The 24,821-nt window shown below is 37.7% G+C and overlaps 1 protein-coding gene across 1 annotated transcript in view; it reads left to right on the top strand.

The window, feature by feature from the left end:
* Positions 1 to 24,821, top strand: part of LOC134529300 (uncharacterized) — a 66,722-nt gene that overhangs the window by 8,824 nt on the left and 33,077 nt on the right. Inside the window, exon 3 of the mRNA XM_063363210.1 lies at positions 2,931 to 3,050. Coding sequence (XP_063219280.1) covers positions 2,931 to 3,050 — 120 coding nt within the window. The remainder of the gene's footprint in view (positions 1 to 2,930; positions 3,051 to 24,821) is intronic.

The raw sequence follows: 24,821 nt of genomic DNA, 5'->3' as shown, positions 1-24,821 counted from the left end.
ATATAAAGATTATATTGTATTCACAAGGAGGATGTCCTACAGCTATTCTTACAATAAGTAACACAGAAATAATACAACAATTATCTCAGAAGATCTCGGGAGCGTATGCAGAATTTCATTTCGGGGGGAGATCAAAACACATTGCTGCTGTTTGCTTTCAAATACTTTCCTTTTGCTAGATTTTTTATAGATGAGATATTTTTGAATTTTGAGGGTGGCGATGTGTGTGTGTCTCTCTCTCCCCCCCCCCCCCCCCCCCCCAAAAAATAACATTGAGATTAAGAAATCTCAATGGTTACCGGCAACTATATACAGTCGTCGCTACCTGCTTATGTGCTGTAAAAACAAGTTAGTTTATTGATGGACAAAAGAACGATACCTAGATCTATTGTTTATCCAGTCGCATCGACAATGTAGTTACTAACAGACAGACTAAGGGCCACGGCGGTGTAGTGTTGAGGGGTCAGATCACTTGCCTTCTACCAAAGTGTTCCGGGTCTGAATCTAGGCGGGGTCTAACCATGATTATTAACAAGTGGGATATGTGGCGGACGATACCATGCTCAGTAAGTTTTCTTGGGGTGCTCTGGTTGCCACACCCATTCATTCTCTTTATGCTCCATTAACAGCTCATCAGCTTTCGCCGTCTGTATTGAGTTGCTGACGCTAAACCATTAATTTTAATACATCTCCTTAAATTTCAAGTCAGCAAAATTGTGGAAAGAATCAACCATGGCCTACAATAAGATACCGTCCCAGCATTTGTCTGGAGCGATTTCTGACACATGTTAAAAAAAAAAGAAAACAAGGACGAATGGAGCAGAATTGGAACCCGGATGTTCCTGAAATCAATTTCATTTAATTTTATACAATCTTGTATTGCAAAGTTGATATTAAATTCAGTTCTTTGCTGTTTCACACTTCAATTAACTGCTCTAGACTTAAATAAACAGTATTATTTCATACCATATTCATTTATGATATATTTATATGTACTTTCAATGGGGCGGATGCAAGATGGTGGATTTAAACCCCTCCCCCAACCCCAATGTAATGGAATTTTTTTTCAAAATATCAGTGAAGGCAGTAAGTTACCATGTGAGAAGCCACGTTGCATTCGGCTTATGAGTCAGTGTGTCAGTGTCAATAGTAATGTAGGTTTTTTTTAATAAATTTGTTGATTTTTTATTTTTTCACCCCCTTCCATTTTGACAGAAAAAACTTTCTGAATCCGCCATAGACCTACACTGAGTATAAATGTATATCAAAACGAGCAACAATTTTTCTCCAGGGTTTATGTTGCTACACGTGGGTCCACCATCTTTGTGACACATTTCCGTTCATCGACTTCCGTTACACTTTCACAAAAATACTGCTACCAAATGCCGTACATCGAGAGCTAAGATGTTTAAACATTAAAAAATATTATCTTTAAGAAAAAAATATATTACTACGAGAACTCCACAAAACAAAAAAAATAGTTAATTAATTACACCTTAAACTCTTCTTGATTTTTTCCCGTTTTAATGTACATACTTAAAATCATTACAACACAGTACTCTAGTGCCAAATAGCTGTCTCCCACGAGTAGTTCTATGGAGAGTCCCCAACTAAATTACGTTTAGCATGGTGATACTGTGTTGAAAAGGGGTGCGCTGTGGTAGCTTACCTCCCGCCAACGTGATCCTTGTTCGATTCCATACAGGGTCAAACCTGGATTTTTTTTTGTAAATGTGAATTGTGTTGGACGTTGTGTCAATCCTCCAATGCGCCATTCTCATCTCACCACCTCTCATCGTCACTTACGACACTTATCAGCCGTAACTCATTCTCTCATTCATATAAAACGATACAGAGTATCAAATAACTTAACGTCAAGCCGAGATGAGTTGATAAGACAGTGAAATAAGGTTCTAAATTTAAAAAAAATTCTATAAGCATCGAGTTGTAGGTTTTTTCCTTCAAAAGTTTTTAATAACTCCTGCACCAAATTATAAAATTCATTGACTAAAAATTGTTTCTACGCAATAATAAATAACCCTACTATTCTAAACAATTCAAAATAAAATCAAACATGCTATACTTTTAAGGAAAAACATTATTTGCACGACTTATGCCGCAAGAAAATCGATAAATTATATTAGTCACAGTGTAAAAATGTTTTTTTTGCTAACTTAGCAATTTTTTTAAATATGACTTATTAAAGCAAATAACTTGCTAAGTTAGCACATATATGTTTTTACTGGATGATTAGTCTAATTTACCCGTCTAAAAATTGTTGACACGTAAGTCGGGCAAAGATTTTTGTTACTCAAAGTATACCATATTAAAAATTTTATTATTAATTTTTTATCAATAGTACGGTTATTTATGATTGCGTACCAAAAAAAAATTAAACACAGTATCTACTAGTTTAAAGCAGAGTATGGATTCAAAAGCTTTTGAAAAAATGCTTGTAACTTAAAACCTAGTAGCCTACACTATTTTTATTTCGGGTTTTTTTGATTCAGAACCGTGATCATCTGTTCTCAGCTTGGCGTTCAGTTACGGGACATTCTGTATATTCACTCTCATAAAGTCATTAGACATTATTATTGATTTAAAGTGTTACTTTTAAAATGTTTAGTTAATAAGATTTCTTATTGTGCTTTGTTTTTTAAAGTGCATTTTAATCAATTCAGAGGTAAGGCCTTTATACAGGAATAGTATGAAAAGAGAAGCAAATTATATCCTTTCCCCCTTCTTTTCTTTTGACAAACTGTCACAAATTACTAAAAATTGGAATAGTTTTTGTCGGGGGCAGGGTGTGTAAAGAGGTTACAACTAAATTATGGAGGGCAATTGTGATTAGGGTATGGAATAGAAACTATTTTTTGTTTGTTTTTAATTTGGGTTTCAAATAGTATACATGCAAATCAATATTTTTCTAGGTGCGACCGCCCAAACTGCACAAAATACCTTTCACGGAGCCAAGGGTTGTTTGCAAGAGACTGCCTGGCTCTCCCAAACTAACGCCTATTGGTGATGCCTGCAGCTGCGGTCATATTAACGTGAGTATTTTCAATGGAACCATGTATGGATATATTTTTTAGAGTGCCGAAAATGTATTATTTAAACATTATATTTACAATAATATTTTAGTGACAGTTTTTTCCCCTGCGATTGGAATATTATTCGATCAATTTTTTCAGAGGATTTTTTTTCCAATAAGTCGAACATACTAATAAATTCACCGTCAATGTAAGTGTGACCTTATTAAAAAAAAACTTCTGTCCAATCTATTTTGTAGCTCGGACACTGAACATATATTTCTGCATACTTAAGTATTTTAATTCCTGTTGAATTAGTTTTTTGCAACGGATACACTATTAATGAACGAGAAGATACCTTCACGAGGGTTTCACTTTACAATATAGAGTTGTTTATTTTATTTTTTAATTATTTAGGCCGAATAATTTTTCTAAATAACATTAATAGGTAAATTTCTTTGACTACAATGAACAAATTTGTATGCAAATAAGTACGTGAGGGTGTATGTATATGCATGTATATGTGTGTATGTGTGTCTTTGTGTGTATTTCTAAATTGTTAAAATGTTTTCATAAAATTATTCTTTTAAAAGGAAGGTGTGTATAGGACACATGACTATTACTTACGGTAGGGCAACGATGGTTGAGTGAGCGATCCATTTCTGGCAGAATAAAACCCTGATTTTTCACAAATGGGAAACGTGGTGGATGTTTCCGTGGCCGGAAGTTTTCTCGGGGTACTCCTATCCAATCCGTAAATTCTCCATTAGCATTTCATCGCTTTTCATCGTCTCTCATAAAATCTATGTCGACTATACTTGAGATCAATCCATTTTATTTTCTAGTATTTAGTGCTATACAAACCGTAATGGAAGCAGTAAGGATTTTTTTTTTGCGAATAACTAGATGTATGTTGTAGCGAAGCTACATTTCAAATTAAGTCATAGCTTTTAAGTCCGAACATATAAAGTGTAATATATAAGATATTTTAATGAACTAGTTCAGTTTACAAAATACATATTTACGAGTTATCCACAATAAGGACCGTCATTTTTTCACTTCTTTAACTTTCGCAGTACAACTTACGAAGTGTTATAGTTTGAATAGTGTATGTAAAATATCGTTTTGTGAAACTGGAAGGAAGAAAAAGATAAAATGAATAACTAAAATAACTTTTTACAATAACTGTTGCATACGAGGGATAAATGGAAAAATATGTACTCATCCAATTGGACGGTTGTGCTTTTGAACATTTATTTGCAAACTCAGAATATTAGAATGCAGTATTTAACTAATAACAATAATAATCATGTCTCTGGAAGTAAACTTACATGTGAAAGATTTGTTTTAAACAGCAATAATATTCACAACATAAATGTGAAGAAATATTTTAAAATTTCTTCGAATTAAAACACGTTTTCAATTTTAAAATATTCTGGTTAAATATGTGATTATTTTTTGAATTTTTAATAATGTTTATTTATTTTTCCTTTTCTTCGTTTAATAAACAAAAATATGTTTTACAAACAAACATTAAATTAATGCAAATCTGTAATTTTGGGAATATAACTCGAGTATTCTTGTTAGATGTGTTATTGAAAGCCTCTAGGAAATTTATCTCTGTAATTACAGGACGTATCACTGATGTGAAATGCTCGTGTAGAAAGAGTTGTGGGTTGGAAATCGAAACACGGTAGAAGTGTACAAATGGGGCTCCTGGGACAGGCTTCAGCATGTGGATTGATGATTGTTTATATTTTTCCTCCAAGCGCAATTTTCTCGTGAAGTGTCGATGTCGGCCATCTTGGATTGTGACGTTGAGAAGGCCATCTTAGATGACCTTGACCTTGACCTCGGCAGCCAATTGGATCCATCATCTTTTAATCGAGCGCCCCGCTCACTAATGCTGTGCTTATCGTTACGTTCGACACCTAGGATGTGTATGACGTCATCGTTGCTTTTTTCGTTACGGCCGCCATCTTGGATTATAGATCGTTGACTTTTTCGTTACCGTCACCATATTGAATTTTAATAACATGTCCGACATCTTGGAATGGATTTCATTGTCATTTATTTCGATTATGACATCGTGTCCGCCATATTGTTTTCGTCTGCTGGAAGCCGCCATCTTAGATGTTGACACATCCGACATCTAAGGTTTTTCTGTTCTGCTGGAGGCCGAAATCTTGGATACCGACGTCTTTGTTTCTACTGTTTACTCCTAGAGAGCGCCAGCGTCACTCCGTCTCATCACATAAGGTCGATGTTTCATTTACTACCAGAGCTGTTATGGTCCTTCAACATATTAAATCCATTTTTTTATGCCAAATACATTGGAAGCGCTGTGATTGGAATTATCGCAGCTCTGATATCTAGGTTGGAAAACATACGCCTTTAACCGCTCGGCCATTGAGACATGTACCAGACTGAGAATTAAATAAGATATATAAAAAACAACATACATATTCGGACTTGTAGTATTTTTTTTTTTTTAATTTAAAGGAATAACAGCATCGCCTGTTTGAGACCGAGCCGCCATATTTATTTTCAATACTTGTTACCAGGAGTGCTAGTTAACGCACATCACATGCTAGAGAGCGCTGTCGTCATCTTGTTTTCTGTAAACGATACAAGTAGTGCTAGTGTCACGTAGTAGGTACACATGTTATATGCTAGAGTAAGTTGCCATCATATTAGTATAATTCTTATCTGCTAGAGTGCAGAAATCATTTATTATTACATTTAGTATTACTTTATTATTGAAGGAAAAATTTCAAATAAAGCTTCTGCCAGCTTGTGAACTTCTCCTTTGTTGAGCAAGGATATTATTCTAGTACAAGACAGAATTTTTTTACATATTTCCTTCTATTTTTTATTATATTTGTGATTATCGGATATTTAGGAATACATGCGATAGTTCTCTCTGTGTGCTCCTGATTATTTCTGTCAATATTTTGATGGTATTCTTCGTGTGCTCCTTATTATTCCTGTCGAGACTTCTGCTTATGTTCTCCGAGTGGTTCTGGTTATTTCTGAAAATTGATCTCTGAACGAATGTTTTTTTACTTAATGAGTCCCGCAATTTTATTTTGTGTTACATTTAAATTGTGAATTTCTGCTACCAAATTATCACTAATAATATATTTTTTCAGGTGGAATTCAAACCAAAAACATCCATTACTCAGTCAAATAATATACTTTGACACACCTGAGATGCCCTATTATGAAGAACGTACTTCCTTCTCCTTGGTGTATAGCGAAGCCTTCCTTCACTTGCGATCGTTAGTGAGCATCCTGCATTCCACATAAAATAAATAAATAATTTTTACCTCAACACAACACGTGGCGACAACTGTTGGCAAGAATCTAGAATGCTTGCAACATGTTGTTTTCCATTAGATAATTTACCTCTCGCCGCTGAATGGAGCCAAAGACAGTTAAAAGTGTCATGTAGGTATACACATAGACTAAGTTGTCTCGTAGACTTGTAGCCTCGTAAACTTGTAGCTATATAATCTCGTAGCCTCGTAGACTTGTAGCCTCGTAACCAGTTGAAGCCTTGTAGTCTTGTAGTCTTGTAGTCCTGTAGTCTCGTAGCTTTCGTAGCATCCTATTCTTGTAGCCAAATAGCAGCTAGGCCTAAGACTATTTAGAGCCAAATACTTTTGAAGCCATTGACTGTTGGAGCCAAAAGTCTGTTGGAGTCACAGACCATTGGAGCCAATGACTGTTGGAGCCAATGAGCGTTGAATCCAAAACACTGTTAAAGCCAATGTCCGTTGGAACCAAAAACCGTTGTAGCTGAATGACTGTTGAAGCCAAAGAACGTTGGAGCCAAATGACTGTTGTAGGCATTATATCCTACCAGTAGTGTGTAAATAGGGCTCCTGAAACAGGCTTCAGGCTGTGGATTGGGATTGTCGGTCCGCCATCTAGGATTGTGACGACACGGTGGCCATTTTTGACTCAAAATTCCTCAAAATTCCTCAAAAATTTAAAATGACTCAAAAATTTCCAGTTTTCGAGGGAAAAATTCCCGTTTCGAGGGAAAATTAGGATTTCGAAAAACCACAAAAGTCGTTTTGCCTTAAAAACCACGAAATTCCTGATATAGGCTTAAGCATCCATGTCTACAACCTTCGATAAGCCTCTTTTAGGATTATGACGTCATCGTTGCAATTTCCGTTACGCCCGCCATCTTTAAAATCCGAAATTTTTATGTTAGAAAATCGGGAAAAAAATTTAAAAAAATTAAAAAAAATTTAATAAAAATCTTAAAAACCACTGTTTAACTTATCGTTACAGTCGCCATCTTGGATTATATAAATGTTGCATGTTTCGTTACGCCCGCCATCTTGGTTGAGTACTATGTCACCGTTACACTTTACGTTACAACCGTCATATTGGATCATATTAATGTTGCAATTATCGTTACGGCCACCATCTTGAAATTTAGACGCCATCTTGGAAATTCGTAATTTTTATGTTAGAAAATCGGGAAAATTCCAAAATGCATCAAAAAATTAACTTATTAGAATTCTGATTGATTAGATCGATTTCCGTCCTTGGTTCGAAACCGCTAAGAGCAAAAAAAAATCAGATCCTTCCTGCACAGAAGCCACCTACAGACTGACCTACCACCAATTCCAAGGTATATATCGTCAGCTGGTATGACGTCATGTCCGCCATCTTGTCATCGTCTGCTGGAGACCACCATCTTGTTTTCGTCCGTTAGAGTGTGCCGGCGACATGTTAGTATAATTTTCTGTTCACCATTCCTTTAACCTCGACTGTTGGCATTTAAATTTGACATTGACCTTGAACTTTGACCTTGACCTAGAACTTTGACCTTGACCTTCAAAATTGACCTTGAAATTTGACCTTGACCTTGATCTTTGAATTTGATCTTGACCTTGAAATTTGACCTTGATCTTTAACTTTGACCTTGACGTCTATCATGGATCCGTCATTTTATGTTCAGTACATGCTACCAGGAGCTACCACCTGCTAGTGGTCATTGCCGCCACCATGTTTTCGTCTGCTGGAGGACACCATATTGTGTGTACTCGTCTTACCATCATGCTAGTTTTATTCTAACCTGCTACAGTGCACAAATTATTTATTACTGATGTGCCTGCCATCTTGAGATTTGGGCGCCATCTTGAAATCATGTAATTATTTAGCTAGAAATGCAGGAAAAAATCCAAAATTCACCGAAAAAATCAATTATTAATATACAAATTTAATCGCTGGATTCCTGTCCACGGTTCCATTCTTGACCAATGACAGTTGTAACTAATTATTAAATAAATTTTAGGATCTGTATCCATTACCTTCCGTGAAGTTTATTATACATTCACTCTACGAAAAACAACTCAAGACAATATACCTGACCAACGAATTAAATACAGTGCCGATTAGCATAACATGAAAGTCTAATTTTTCAATAATCTAAATAACATATAGGCCATTCATGTAAAAAGCCACACATACAGGCCAATTGTCTTCAGTCCATGAGACCGAGTCATGACAATATCAGACGTATTGATTAGTCATTTCAGGACCGCATGACCTTCTTCGTCGTTAGCCAATTATATTCAATTAGTCCATCGTGACATTTCTTAGACATACTAAAAGACCAAGTGACCCTGAAAAATATTTTAATAACACCAAGAGGTTTTGAACTAGTAAATATTCAGTCACTACATTTTGTACTACGCACAATCAACAAAAAGGAAGCACCGACAACGAAAAGGCAGCACCGCCAACGAAAAATCGGCACATTTGGAAACACCGACAACTAAACTACATGTCTACGAAGCTACTCGACTACAAGGCTCCAATTGCCGCATCGGTCTTCGTCGGAATTTTCTCTTTTGCTCCAACTGCACCATCAGCATTATGTTATAAGATTACAAGACTACTTGCTTATGTAGCTTCAAGTCTACGAGGCTCCAATGCATCATGACTACGTGACTACGAGCCATGAGGTTACGAGACTATGCGATTGCGAGTCTTCAAGGTTACGTGATCGCGAGGCTATAGGACTGCATAGCTTCCAGAACGCATGGTTTCGAGACTGCATGACTAATTGGGCGCATGGATACGAAACTTCATGACTCTTACTGACTACTATAGCACTATTCAGTGGTGAGAATTAATTTATCTCATGCAAAGGTACTTGTTGAAAGTAGTTCCGCTTTTCAACACCAGATGACGACACGTGTTGCCTGCAGGTAAATAATATTTATTTCTTTGCTGCATAACTAATTGGGTGCGTGGATACGAAACTTCATGTCTCTAACTGACTACAATAGTTCAATTTAGAGGACTACGTGACTACTAATCTTCAATTTTACGAGACTGCGAAGCTACAGGGCTACGAAGCCTCTAGAACACGAATTTACGTGACTGCGAGGATACAGGACTGCAAGTCTGCATGAGTACTTGACTACGAAGCTACTCGACTACAAGGCTCCAATTGCCGCATCTGTCTTAGTCGGAATTTTCACTTTTGCTTCAACTGCACCAACAGCATTATGTTATAAGATTACAAGGCTACTTACTTACGAAGCTTCAAGTCTACGAAGCTACTTGGATACGTAGTTACAATTCTACGAGGTCCCAAGACATCATGACTACGCGACTTCGCGTCATCAGGTTACGAGATTACGTGACTACGTATCTTCATGTTTACAAGACTGCGAAGCTACAGAGCTACGAAGCCTCTAGAAAACGAGTTTACGTGACTGCGAGGATACAGGACTACAAGTCTGCATGAGTACTTGACTACGAAGCTACTCGACTACAAGGCTCCAATTGATGCATCTGTCTTCGACGGAATTTTCTCTTTAGCTACATCTGCACCATCAGCATTTTGTTATAAGATTAAAAGGCTACTTGCTTACGTAGCTTCAAGTCTACGAGGCTCCATTGCATCATGACTACGAGACTACGAGCCATGAGGTTACGAGACTATGCGATTGCAAGTCTTCAAGGTTACGTGATCGCGAGGCTATAAGACTACGAAGCTTCCAGAACGCATGGTTACGAGACTGCATGACTAATTGGATGCGTGGATACGAAACTTCATGTCTCTAACTGACTACTATAGCACTATTCAGTGGTGAGAGTTAATTTATCTCATGCAAAGGTACTTGTTTAAAGTAGTTCCGCTTTTAAACATCAGATGACACCACATGTTGCTTGCAGGTAAATAATATTTTTTTCTTTGCTGCATGACTAATTGGGTGCGTGGATACGAAACTTCATGTCTCTAACTGACTACAATAGCTCAATTCAGAGGACTACGTGACTGCGAAATTTTCAAGTTTACGAGACTGCGAAGCTACAGAGCTACGAAGCCTCTAGAACACGAGTTTACGTGACTGCGAGGATACAGGACTACAAGTCTGCATGAGTACTTGACTACGAAGCTACTCGGCTACAAGTCTCCAATTGCCGCATCTGTCTTCGTCGGAATTTTCTCTTTTGCTTTAATTGCACCAACAGCATTATGTTATAAGATTACAAGACTACTGGCTTACGAAGCTTCAAGTCTACGAGGCTACTTGGATACGTAGTTACAATTCTACGAGGTCCCAAGACATCATGACTACGCGACTTCGAGTCTTGAGGTTACGAGATTACGTGACTACGTATCTTCAAGTTTACGAGACTGCGAAGCTACAGAGCAACGAAGCCTTTAGAAAACTAGTTTACGTGACTGCGAGGATACTGGACTACAAGTCTGCATGAGTACTTGACTACGAAGCTACTCGATTAAAAGGCTTCAAGTCTACGAGGCTCCATTGCATCATGACCACGAGACTACGAGCCATGAGGTTACGAGACTATGCGATTGCAAGTCTTCAAGGTTACGTGATCGCGAGGCTATAGGACTACGAAGCTTCCAGAACGCATGGTTACGAGACTGCATGACTAATTGGATGCGTGGATACGAAACTTCATGTCTCTAACTGACTACAATAGCACTATTCAGTGGTGATAGTTAATTTATTTCATGCAATGGTACTTGTTTAAAGTAGTTCCGCTTTTCAACATGAGATGACGCCACGTGTTGCTTGCAGGTAAATAATATTTATTTCTTTTATGCGGGATGCAGGATGCTCACCATCGATCGCATAAGAAGGATGGCTTCGATAGTCTGCAAGGAGAAGGAAGTTTGTCTTTCCTGTTAGTGCTTCTCAGATTTCTCACGGTCCGCCATCTGGGATTGCGACGTAACGGCGGCCATCTTGGATGGGTGTGACCTTGACTTTTGACAGAAACCACAGGAATGATCGCAAGCACACGGAAAAAAACCATCAAAATATTGATAAGAATAATCAGGAGCACACAGAGAAATCCATCATAATAATGACATGAATAATCGGAAGCACACGGAGAAAACCGCCACACGTTTTTTTTTGATAACACAAAATTTAGAAAAAAAAATTAAAAATAAAAAAATTACATAAAATACATAAAATTCTGGCTTGAACTAGAACTCTATCTTTGCTCATCAATGAGAAGTTCTCAAGCCAGAATTGTATGTATTTTTTGTAATTTTCCCGATTTTCTAACTTAAAAATTGCGGTTTTTAAAGATGGCGGGCGTAACGGAAATTGCAACGGTGACGTCAGGCATAACCCTAAAAGAGGCTTATCGGAGGCTGTAGACATGGATGATTAAGCCTATATCAGGAATTTCGTGGTTTTTAAGGCAAAATGACTTTTGTAGTATTTCGAAATCCTAATATTCCCTCGAAACGGGAATTTTTCCCTCGAAAACGGAAAATGTTTTCTTAAAACGGGAATTTTTTAGTCATTTTGAGGAATTTTGAGTCAAAAATGGCCGCCGTGACGTCACAATCCAAGATGGCGGACCGACAGTCCTAATCCACAGCCTGAAGCCTGTTTCAGGAGCCCCATTTACATACTACTTCTACCGTAAAATTGACAATCGCATCCTACTGAGTTGAATGTACTTGAAAATGTACCTCATTTTTGTTAATTGCGCTTCCTTTTACGCGAGTATTTGCTTTCAAATGAGCGTTCTTTTAGTTAAATGCTTCACGTACGTATACATTACGTTTTCTGTGTGTAGGTACATTGCGTGATCATTAGGTGTTCAGCGTGTATTTTGAGTGTTTATTACGTGTTCGGTGTGTACATTGCCTGGTAATTGCGCGTACATTGCCTGTACTTTGGGTGTCCATTCCGTGTACATTGCGTGTATTGCTTTTGCATTGCGTGTACGGTGTGTACATTGCGTGGACATTGCGCGTACATTGTGTGTAGGGCCTACATTACGTGCCTATTCCATGTACATTGCGTGTCCATTGCGTATATTGTGTGTGCAGTGCGTGGACATTTCGTGTACATTGCGTATGCACTGCGTGTCCATTTGTGTACATGAGGTGTCCATTGTGTTTATTGCATTTACATTGCGTGTACATTGCGTGGCAATTCCGTTTACCTTGCGTGTCCATTGCGTATATTCTGTGTGCAGCGCGTGTATTGCATGTCCATTAATTTTGTTTGAATTTGCTTCCAAATTTGAAACCTTTTTTGTTTTGACTCGTGTATTATAGTAATTGGTTCTTGTTTTGTCTAGCATATTATCCGACCGGTTGCGTGTATATAGGCGAGTTCTCAGCCGGTTACACTTTCAGTTTGTTACTGGCTGCGACGGATTAAGGATCGCCTAGCTTGTCTCATCTGTTGCCTAAGTTTAGTACTTACCTGTTCTTGTAAACTCGATGATATTGTCACGTCTCACTAATGAGGGGGGAGAGAATCGTAGCTCTTTACATAGAAACAACTCGCTTGCTGGCTTCAACTAGTCTTAACTTCAAAAAATACTTTACTGTACCTAGGATCATTGGTTCGTCATTCCGTACAGGATGTCTGGTGATTTTGCAAAATAACATAATACTAAATTAAAATGATTTTTATTTTTAAAGTCAAATAATCAACATCATTTTTAAAGAACATTATTTTAAATAGCGGGATTACAATTTAAAACAATAATCTCTTCATTACTTCCTTAACTATTGAACGACCTTACAAGAGAGAAAGAGAGAACTTCACTAAACACTTCCCTAATCCTTCCGAATACATTAAATCATAATTTATACTTAAAATTAAAACAAAGATAAGTCCATACTCACATTTTCCGAAAAGCCTTTCTTGATCGATTACTTAAAACTAACGTAGGGGCCTCTCCTGCCCTTAAAACCTCGAACGAACCTTACATTCTTAAAAACTCTGACTTATAAAGACTCGTAACAAGGGCCATAGCCTCCACCCGAGTGCTTGAAGACGACTACATTAGGACCTAACTTAAACTACATTACGAACTAAACTACTCGTGGCCTCTGGCGTCGGCCATAGCTTCCGCCAGAGTGAGCCCCGAGCTACCACTCACTTGCGCTTAAATTCGCGCGCCCTGCCGCGCCTAGCTTAACAAATCCTCGTTATTGAAGCCAAATTTACTAAACAACTAACTAGAACATCTGGGAAGGCTGCCCCCCTCTACCCCGACGTGCAGGCCACACCGCGCGGCTTGTTACGACAGCGCGCCCCAGTAACTGCGGCCCGTGGCTGCACCCGCGCGCGGCTGGACAAACAAACAAAAATCTGCAAGCCCGCAGCGCGCCGCGCCGGCCACGTGCCCCAATTACATGGTCACGCCACTTACGCTGACGAGTGAACAGAGCAGCCAGCCCAGAGTCCCGTCAGTAAAGTCCCTAAATTTGATTTCAACAACCCTGCAAAATTTCGAACCGCGACATAACCCTCCCCTAACAGAGCTCGAGCCCCATCGAGCTACCTCAACATTACAAATGGTCTTTTTCCATTAGACCATAACTATAAATTCATCGTTTCACAAAAATAAGAATTTTCTTAGTTCCTTACTGTCTGAACATACATCTAGATTCTGCACAAGATCAATTTAAAACAATTATTCATAAAACTAAAAATGTAAAACTTTTATCTGGTTTGTTGTTCTCACAGGGACCTTCAGAGGCTCGAGTTCTCAATACTAAAAAAAAATTGTTCTGTTAGTGAAGCTCGCTTTACAAATTAAATTAATGTACTTAGTTTCTCAGTATACGTTCAACAATGTGCAAATTCTTGATAATTATTATTTCTTTTTTCCCAGTTTCCGTTTATCACAATATTTCTTTCGTTCTTAAAAAAAAATTAAGTGTCCTTACAAAATTATCAGTGTTTCAATTTATTTTAACTCTTATCTCGTGAAGGTTGGTGCAATTCTTTGAAGTCAGTGTTGTCGAGAAGAGTAGCTCCCTGGGCTGGCCATCAACAAACACCACTCAACTCCAACCAGTACTGGACTGGCTTCCAGGGCAGCTCACATCTTCTCCCCACATCTGCTTCGGAGTTGTGCCATCCTCATCACGAACAGATTACAATTCTGAAACATCATCACCAGGCATTACCAACACGCCTTATAAATACAGAACTAACATCTAAACTGCAATCGATGGGTAAGGATGCAAACACAACAAAAAAAATAAAATTAATTAATTCAACTGCTAACATAAAGTATCCCACCCTTAGCATAATCTAATCAGGAAAATAATTTCATAGGAAAAACTTAAGGAAGGGAAACATGACCTCCAATGATTTTCCCTAACTCTGGAGTCTTGATCTTCTCTATACAGCATCAAATAGTCGCCACAAAGTAACTGGGTTGAAGGTCCCTTCACATGACCCACCCATAACCTCTTCTACTCTCCTTTTCTTCTGGGGGCAACCACAATGCCCACCAATCTCTCTCCATGGTGCCGAACCAGCTATCCCATGAGAGAAAACAATGAAGTCAATAGAAGCTCAGAGGGGAAACACCACTCTCTGGCTTGTTGAGCAATAAAACAGATTTATCTTCTTCTTCCGAGTAAAACATCTGAATAACCTTGCTACTATTCTTCCCAACAATAAAAGTTCATCAGGTATCTTCATGAAAAAAACATTCTAACTAATAATAAGTCTTCTTTTTCTTCATCTTTTCTGTTAGTTGTAATAGAAGGCCATGTTAGGGAGGTTATAGGGAAAAAGAGTGGCCAATTCCCACACCATCACCCACCTAGATCATGACTAATTAACTTTTAAATGTTTTTTTTCCAAACCAATAAAAAAAACTATTTTTATTCAAACTTTTAAATTATAATTACTTTTCCTTCAGAACCTCAAAAGCAAATCAATAATTCTAACTGAACCTGTGATTTACTGCATCCTTGTTCCATCCGATCTGTTTGTTTATAACCTTTCTTGTAAAGTATAAAATTTTCAAACATTACTAATTCAAAAAAATTTTAATTCTGGTGTCCTTCGAGTTACAATTAAATTTACTATTTCTTAGCTTGAAATAATTTAAGTTTTCAGAACCCTTTCATTGAATCTAATCCACAACACTTAAAATCAACAAAAAAACAAATCATCAAAATCAGTAAGATCATCTGACCTACCTATCAGTACTGTGAACTTGAACTGTTCGTACACATTTACAATAAGCTATTGTATTTAAATGCCATTTAAACAAGGTTTAAAAAACAACTCCTAATCCCTCTGTAAATAAAGAAAATTTATTTTAACATTAAACTTAATGTATTAGTTCTTTTTGACATTATAACTTAAAAAGTTCTATAAAGAATTTTTATCACAAAAAAAAACTCCAGTTACTGTCCTCCAAAAAAAATAAAACTTTACATGACCTTATTAATCTTCACTTGTAAGTCCATGGCTGCCAGCTTTCTCTTCTCTTGTATCTTCAGTCTTGGTTCTTGTTTCAGTGATCTTGTATCTTGTCTCTCGAACTCTTGCAATCTTGTGAACTGTACTGCTGCTCAGCTCATCTTAAGGTATCTGTAACAGTTTCAAAAATACATGTTAATTTAAAGTTAAAAAATTCCTGTTCTTTGGTCCTAAAAAAATTGTATTATTAGTACACATTACCCTGAAACAACATTATTATTTATTGTTTATTATTTTAAAAAATTTTCTTTACCATAAAATACTTTTTTTTCTATTTAGGCCTACTTATTTTCCTTCTTCTCAATTAAATTCTGCTTCAAATGTTAATCCTAACTTAAGACCTACCATCTATTTATTATTTATTACCTACATTATTTATGTTACCCTAAAATTCCCATAAGTTTCTAATACTTCCTATCAAAAAAAACTTTCTTATGACTCTTAACTTAACAAACTTAAAAAAACTTTTACACTAGACTTAACTTATTATTCATTCTTAGTTACTAAATTTCTATATGTAAACTTTAGTACTTACAAACGAAAACTGCCAATTTCTCTCTACCTCTTAATCTCTTTCAATTATTACAATAATAATGTTACTTTGAATCTTTAAAAACCTCTTCTTTTTTTTTGTTTTCAATTAAATTAGACATCTCATAACAATAAAAATTCTGCCTATACTCTTCTTATGGGTGTCCAACCCAACAACAAAATTTCAAATTTCTCGTTTCCTTATATTTAAATTATGCAATGCACTTAACCTCTGTGGTGCCTGTACCCTTTTAGGCCTACCACCTTCTCTCACATCATCATGACAACTCTTACTCCTCGGGGTCTGTATTCACTGTTCCAAATCAAATATCTCAAAACAAATTAAAAACAAAATTATTATTTTAAGAAAACAAAAATTAACATTGAATTTACTATGGAGCCTGGAAATTTAAATGTGCCACAGCAGCTAACATGACTAAATCCCATGGAACCCCAGGTTTACATAACCTGTGCCCAAAAATTTAAGCATACCAGGCTTTCCCAGCACTGGTTTTACAGCATCACACACTATTTAGGGCCCCTGATCTGCCATCAGTCCCAAGGAGTTTTCCCACAACCCCTCTCTACTCAAGCGCCTACCGCATTCCTCTGAATTGGCTATTGGTTTTACGGCATTCTTTTGGGATCCGACCATCAAGTTAGGGCTAATCGAACATTAAACCTCCAAAATTCCAAACTAATGTAAATCAATTAAATTTTCTCTGTAATTTCTTAAAATCAAAAAAAAAATATTCAAACATGTCAAAGAAACTTAAAAAAAATTCATAATCTTATCTTCAAAAAATAAAAATAAAAATAAATATATTACTCTGTTTTCTCCTTAATAACTGTAAACTGTCAACAAATATCATGTCGTAAATTTAACTATGCTTACTGACTCTAAATCCTAAAATCTCATTCGTCCTAATTAATAAACAACCGATTTCCTTAAAATCTCAATGTATCTCTCACACTCAAACTCCACTGGCTGAATATCTCAAATTCAAAAACAATTATCTAAACTCTTAAAGAAACTCCTCCCCAATTATTCAACTTACTTCACATTATTCTATTTCATTACTTAAAACACCTTACTCAAAACAAAATTAATTAATTATCTCCCTTCCATTATCAACTTAATAAACTTTCTCCTAAATTAATTTAAAATTCAATTTGAAACTTAGGCAAGTACACTAGCTCTCTACAGCAATGTTTCTCATTTCCCTTCTTCCTAACTGATAACACATTCTCTAACTTAACCCAGGGACATTTTACCTCCAAAATAACCAAAAATTTCGCTGTAGTGCCTATCTGCTATAGGCCTACTACACAGGGGACTCTAACCCCACCAACAAAATTCCTTGAAATGGTACCCTATCCCATACAGGATAGCCACTTCGGTACTACCATGGGGAACTCCTGCCCCAAACTACTCACAACTCTCAGGATTCTCCTGACCCTTAATTCCGTAGTCAGCCCATCTCCTATGGGTCTGCTCTACAATCCCTGCTTCCCAGGGACACAACACCTCACATTAGGGTCCCTCGCCCTAAAGAAAACATTAATTTTGTCTCTCTGTTCCCTTGTAGTCAATTCCCTCTACACACAAAAACTATCCTTCCCACTTTTCTCAATGCTTATCGATTTTATAGTGTACCTCCTTAATAACTGTTTACGAATCCCAAAAATTATTTTTAAAACCGAGGTAGAATTTAACTAACAAAAACATAAACAACTTACAACGTAACACTTCTAGCTTAGACATTACCCTTCTTAAAATAAATTACTTACATACTGAAAGTTCCTCTTCTCCTAAAGCACACTTAAATTTAAATTATTAAATAAAAGTCTATTTTCTTATCGCTAAGTTACCGTACAGCTGATCAAAACAAGGTCACGGCCTGTACACGTCTCCGTACGAGCCCGTGACGTCACCGCATTCCGCCAGGTTCGCCAACCCTCGCTTGCGGTTCCTCCGTTCTCCGCTAGGTCTCAGCACCTCCCCGTCACGTGTTCACTCTGCCACGTCCACTGACGTGTCGTTCTGAAACAACTCTCAACATTTTTCTAATTAAAACACAACATCACTATAAATTCTTTAACTCTCGTTTAAATAAACTCTCGTGTTATCTTTATTCCTTTTTAACGTCTATCTTTTCCCTCGGCTGATTTAATTCGTACGTCTCGTCTCCTATGCGCACGACAACAAAACATACTTCACTTGAAAATAAATCCTATTTACGAAAAAAAACTTTATTTTAAATGTTAACTCTCTTAACCTACAAACTTAAAATTAACTTCACTTAAATTAAACCACTTGCATTATCTCTAATAAGCATTTAAATTATAACGTATTCTCCTCACGTAATAATCCCTGATAAATTCAACGACTTAAAACAACTTATCACTATAAACTTTATCCTTACAAGTATCCTCAAATAAACATCTGTTACGCCAAAAAAACTCGCAGACTTCCTCCACTTAGACTAAATTCCATAATCCTCTCCTCAAGTAAACTCTTATTAACCTGCTATCAGAAGCTGAAACTAACTTAATAATAAACATTAAATCTCCCTCTCACCAGAAATAGAACCTACCCGGCGCCTCCACCATTCCTGTCACGTCTCACTAATGAGGGGGGAGAGAATCGTAGCTCTTTACATAGAAGCAACTCGCTTGCTGGCTTCAACTAGTCTTAACTTCATAAAATACTTTACTGTACCTAGGATCATAGGTTCGTCATCCCGTACAGGATGTCTGGTGAGAGCTGAACTAAGGAGATTTTGCAAAATAACATAATACTAAATTAAAATGATTTTTATTTTTAAAGTCAAATAATCAACATCATTTTTAAAGAACATTTAAATAGCGGGATTACAATTTAAAACAATAATCTCTTCATTACTTCCTTAACTATTAAACGACCTTACAAGAGAGAAAGAGAAAACTTCACTAAACACTTCCCTAATCCTTCCGAATACATTAAATCATAATTTATACTTAAAATTAAAACAAAGATAAGTCCATACTCACATTTTCCGAAAAGCCTTTCTTGATCGATTACTTAAAACTAACGTAGGGGCCTCTCCTGCCCTTAAAACCTCGAACGAACCTTACATTCTTAAAAACTCTGACTTATAAAGACTCGTAACGAGGGCCATAGCCTCCACCCGAGTGCTTGAAGACGACTACATTAGGACCTAACTTAAACTACATTACGAACTAAACTACTCGTGGCCTCTGGCGTCGGCCATAGCTTCCGCCAGAGTGAGCCCCGAGCTACCACTCACTTGCGCTTAAATTCGCGCGCCCTGCCGCGCCTAGCATAACAAATCCTCGTTATTGAAGCCAAATTTACTAAACAACTAACTAGAACATCTGGGAAGGCTACCCCCCTCTACCCCGACGTGCAGGCCACACCGCGTGCCTTGTTACGACAGCGCGCCCCAGTAACTGCGGCCCGTGGCTGCGGCCGCGCGCGGCCGGACAAACAAACAAAAATCTGCAAGCCCGCAGCGCGCCGCGCCGGCCCCGTGCCCCAATTACATGGTCACGCCACTTACGCTGACGAGTGAACAGAGCAGCCAGCCCAGAGTCCCGTCAGTAAAGTCCCTAAATTTGATTTCAACAACCCTGCAAAATTTCGAACCGCGACAATATATTTGCCGTCTTTAACGATGAACTCGATTGACGTTGTACCATCGAGTCTACGAGAACCCTGACGTCAGCGACGATGGTGGCGCAGATCACGTTGGCAACGTCAAAGACAACACTAGAGGAGACTTCAACAGTCGTGGTACCACCAGCAGAAGACAGCTTAATGACTTCAGTGCTGGCTGCACAGGAAACCTCGATGAACGACATTTCGCCCTCGATGGAGACTTTAATGGCTGGTGATTTGACAACAACTAACGAGCATCGATGCTGTCACTGCTACATGATTTTCTCAAACAATAGCAATGGTCAACGACACGAGAAGAGAGAATGTGCTTAAGAAACTCCTCGCAAAATGTTTGGCTGTGAGATATGTCATAAGCTGTTTGCCAGAAAATATAATATGAAAACGCACATGAAGACATTTAGAGGTCGTGATGTACGACAGAAAATAAAGATTTCTCTTAAATTAATTGATTCGCTTAAGAGTGTCCGCTACAGTTCGCCAGGGCAGGTGGCGAGGTGGCGTTTCAGTCGGCGGTCGTCTCTCGGGACGCGCGCATCTCTTTCGCGGGCTGTTGGCTGGGAGTTCCCTGCGCCCTATTGGGTAACCAAAGGCTGGCAGTGCGTGGGGTATTTGTGGGCGTACGGGAGGCGGCCTAGCTGTGCCAACTGCTGCCGACCGCGTCCCGCGGGTGGCGGATACGGGATCTCAGCTCGAGAGTTGCAATCTCGCTGGAGTGACTGTGAATAACCACGTACCAGTTAACAGAGTTTCTGATCACGTATGAAGATAGTTTCTTTTGTGTTCGTACAAAAAATACCAACATTGTATTTTTACTATTCTAGTACATTTTTATGAGCTTCTCTTTATTTTAAGTACTTACTTTGCCATGTGTTGTCTGTTTATATATTTTGTACCAGCTATCGATGATACTACACTCCCACTTAGTATATAAATAATGTAGAGTAGGTATTTTATTATCAGAATAATGTATGCAAAACATTATTTTTTTTTCAAAAATAGTTTATAATTTTAAAAAAAATGTCAAATTTTCTACCTGTGGAATAGTCAATGTTCAGTTAAGAAAACTACTTAAATAGCACCCTTTTGTACCTTGAAATCCATATTTTCCCGGGGGAGGACCCCCCCCCCCCCCCCCTTGTTTTTGGGTGAACGGAGTTGTTGCTTTCCCTCATGTTAACCTCACGCCTCGCCACTGATTACTGAACTCTAGCGGCTAAGAATTAAACTAATATGACGGCAACACACTCTAGCAGGTGATATGTGTACTACATTACACTAGAACTCCTTGTATCGATTACTGAAAACAATATGGCGACAGTGCTCTCTAGCATGTGATGTGCGTTAACTAGCGCTCCTGGTAACAAGTATTGAAAATAAATATGGTGGCTTGGTCTCGAACAGGCGTTTCTGTTATTCATTCCAATTAAAAAAAATATTACAAGTCAGAATATGTGTGTTGTTTATATATATATATGTCTTATTTAATTCTCAGTCTGGAACATGTCTCAATTGCCGAGCGGTTAAAGGCGTATGTTTTCCAACCTAGAGGTCAGAGCTGCGATAATTTGAATCACAGCGCTTCCAATGTATTTGGCATAAAAAATTGATATAATATGTCGAAAAACCATTACAGCTCTGGTATTTAATGGAACATCGACCTTATGTGATGAAACGGAGCGACGCCTGTGTTCTCTAGGAGTAAACAGCAGAAACAGAGACGTCGGTATCCAAGATGTTGGCCTGCAGCATAATAGAAAAAAACTTAGATGGCGGATGTTTTGTCATCTAAGATGATGGCCTCCAGCAGACGAAAACAAGATGGCGGACACGATGTCATAATCGAAAAAATTCTATGAAATCCAATCCAAGATGTCGGACATGTTATTAGAATTCAATATGTCCACCGTAACGAAAATTGCAACGTTGTATAATTCTATATGGCGGGCGTAACGAAAAGTGCTCCATTAGTGATCAGGGCGCTCGATTATAAGATGGCGGATCTAAGATGGCTGCCGAGGTCAAGGTCATACAAGATGACCGCCGACACATCACAATCCATGATGGCGGACACCGACACCTCACGAGAATCTGCGTTTTGAGGAACAATGTAAACAATCATCAATCCATAGCCTGAAGCCTGTCCCAGGAGCCTTATATGTTCACTACTCATGGTGTGTCTCAGTTAGTGAACAACGTATCATTGCTTGATGGGATTGTTCAGATTCATCTGTAGTCTTTAAAATTATTGTCGTCTTACGCTTTTATAATGTTTGCATGACGTAAAACCTTGACATAACACTTTATTTATTATGTCTTACTGCAGTCTAAACACGACTCAAGACCAACTAGTGTTACTTTTATTACTCTACACGAGACCCTATATTGAGTAGCATATGAATATACGCGTCTCGTCATGTTTTTATTTTTATTTTAATCGTTACTGTACAATCTAGAGTCTTATGATTAAGTTGGAGAAAAACATTTTATATGTTAAATGATCCTGAGATTTTGCCATGTCTTTTCGCTTCAATTGTGGAAGTTGAGGTTGAAATGTTAACTGTTTTAAATTTGTTGCATCGCGAAAATATCATCACATTTATCATACTGATACGTCTCACGAGATGACACAGAGATATTACAGGTTATGAGGGTATTTAATTTAATATGGGGAAAAGTTCCCAAAGCAACTTAAATTCCCCATCTAACAGCCACCAGTAAGCCGATGATGTTATATTGGCAGTCATCATGATACTCTGTCATTATTAACCTAAATATATGGAAAAATTTGTAAAAGTCATAGCAAAAATTGCTTAAAAATAATTATATTGATTGACTCGATAGATTTCCATCCTTAGTTCGATCTTAAATCTTAAAATTATATTAATTATATTTTATTAAATTTCTTTTATTATTATTATATTAAAATTATTTTTTTCCGTTAACTTTTTACGAGTTTATTAATCATCATCAATACGAAAAATGACTCTATACAAGACAACTGTCCAACTAAATAAATATGTTACGCAATATGATTATCCTACTTGGAGATCGTATTCGGTGCACATTATGAATACTAGAGTGCAAACAACAAGTATATAGACCAAGCGTCTCCGAACTATGAGAGGTTTTTTGTCAATACTAAGTATGCAATACGTCCAAGTAAAAAATTTTTACAAGCATTTAATTACAGACCACATATGTCTTTTTTCTTTGATACTTGGCATTTTCTTCAACCAGGTCATGTACAATGTCAGGTGTATAGACGAAGCATCTCAGAACCACGGGGCCTTTTTCTTCGATAAATGACATGCCTTTCAAATAAGCCATGACCTATTTTAGGCAAACAAGGTAAGAGTCTGTGTACTGCTAGACTTACAGTATGGATATAACTTATTTATTACAAGCATATATACTAACTAACTAGACTTGTTTTACGCTAACTATAGGCCTAAGCATCCCTGAAAAATCTTAAAATCTTACTACATGACCATTAGGTTCAGGACCACAAAATCTTCAGTCCTGGCTAAAGACTTGTCTACGCACATTTAAGAAAAAGAGCTCACTTGTGGACACACATTGTTTGTTAGGACACATATAAAACAAACAAAACACATATTAGACACATAATCATCACAAAAGGACACATATTTGGATACACACTCAATCAAAATTACACACATTGGATAAACATTCACCAAAAAAGACATACATTTGGACCCACATTAGTCATTAAGGAAACACATTTGGACACAAGTTCGTCATTAGGGACATACATGCAAAAAAAGGACACCAATTTGGATACACATTCCATTCGGTAGGGTACGGTAAGATACGATCGGTAGGATACGCTAGAATACGATTGACAGGATACGATAGGATCTGGCTCAAACTGATTACAACTGCTCGAACTGATTTCAATTGCATTTTGCTCAAACTGGTCCCAATTGCTCGAATGGCTTTATTATTACTCTATTTTGCTACCGATAGTCAATGTGACATTTTTAAATTCTTAAGTTTCAAGTAGTATTACACGAAAAAAAAAGTATTAAATAAGAAAATATTTTAAGAGATGAAACAGTTCAGAGAGTTGATGCAGTTGTTCGTGAGAGACGTCAATTCACGATTTCAGAACTGTCTGAACAATTTCCGCTCATTTCAAGGTCAGCCCTATACGCCATCGTTACAGACAATCTCGGATACAGGAAAATCTGTGCCCTATGGGTACCCGTCCTGGCGGGGCAGTCCATAGGGCGTAGGTACTGACGGCACAAGCGGCGTGGCGACGGTGGCGATGTCGGTAGCTTCCTCGGTGGTGCTCAAACTGCTTCCCCTTTTCCCACGGTCTTCTAGGCCTGGAAGTTCTTCACACTGCTCGCCAGAACTGGGCTGTTGCAACTTCCGGGCGACGCGACGTGGCGGTTAGATGAACTGGACTGTTCCTTGGCACCCGTGCACAAGCTCCGCAGGTCCTCTAACTCACAGGCGTGTCGACGAAGCGCTCTCGGAGCGTTGTGGGTTGCCATTACCACAGGGGTTACTCACAAAAGATAGTGAAAACACGTCTTCACACTGACCTGAAACATACTTTTATACACAATCTATACTTACAACATTACGCTTACAAAAATATACACTTTGACGAATGTTCTCACAGGTTGCACCCTGGAAGTAAGAACTGTCATATTATTGTTTTCACTGAGTCTGCCTTCAGTTTGTAGCCTGTAGGGCATGGATGGATATTTCTAATCATAGGTTTACCATTTCAGATCCAGTAAATCAGTATTACTAAAGCAAACT

This window comes from Bacillus rossius, chromosome 2 (genome assembly GCF_032445375.1).
Source record: "Bacillus rossius redtenbacheri isolate Brsri chromosome 2, Brsri_v3, whole genome shotgun sequence".
NCBI classification, from domain to species: Eukaryota; Metazoa; Arthropoda; class Insecta; order Phasmatodea; family Bacillidae; genus Bacillus; species Bacillus rossius.
This window is presented reverse-complemented; position numbering and strand designations above follow the sequence as displayed.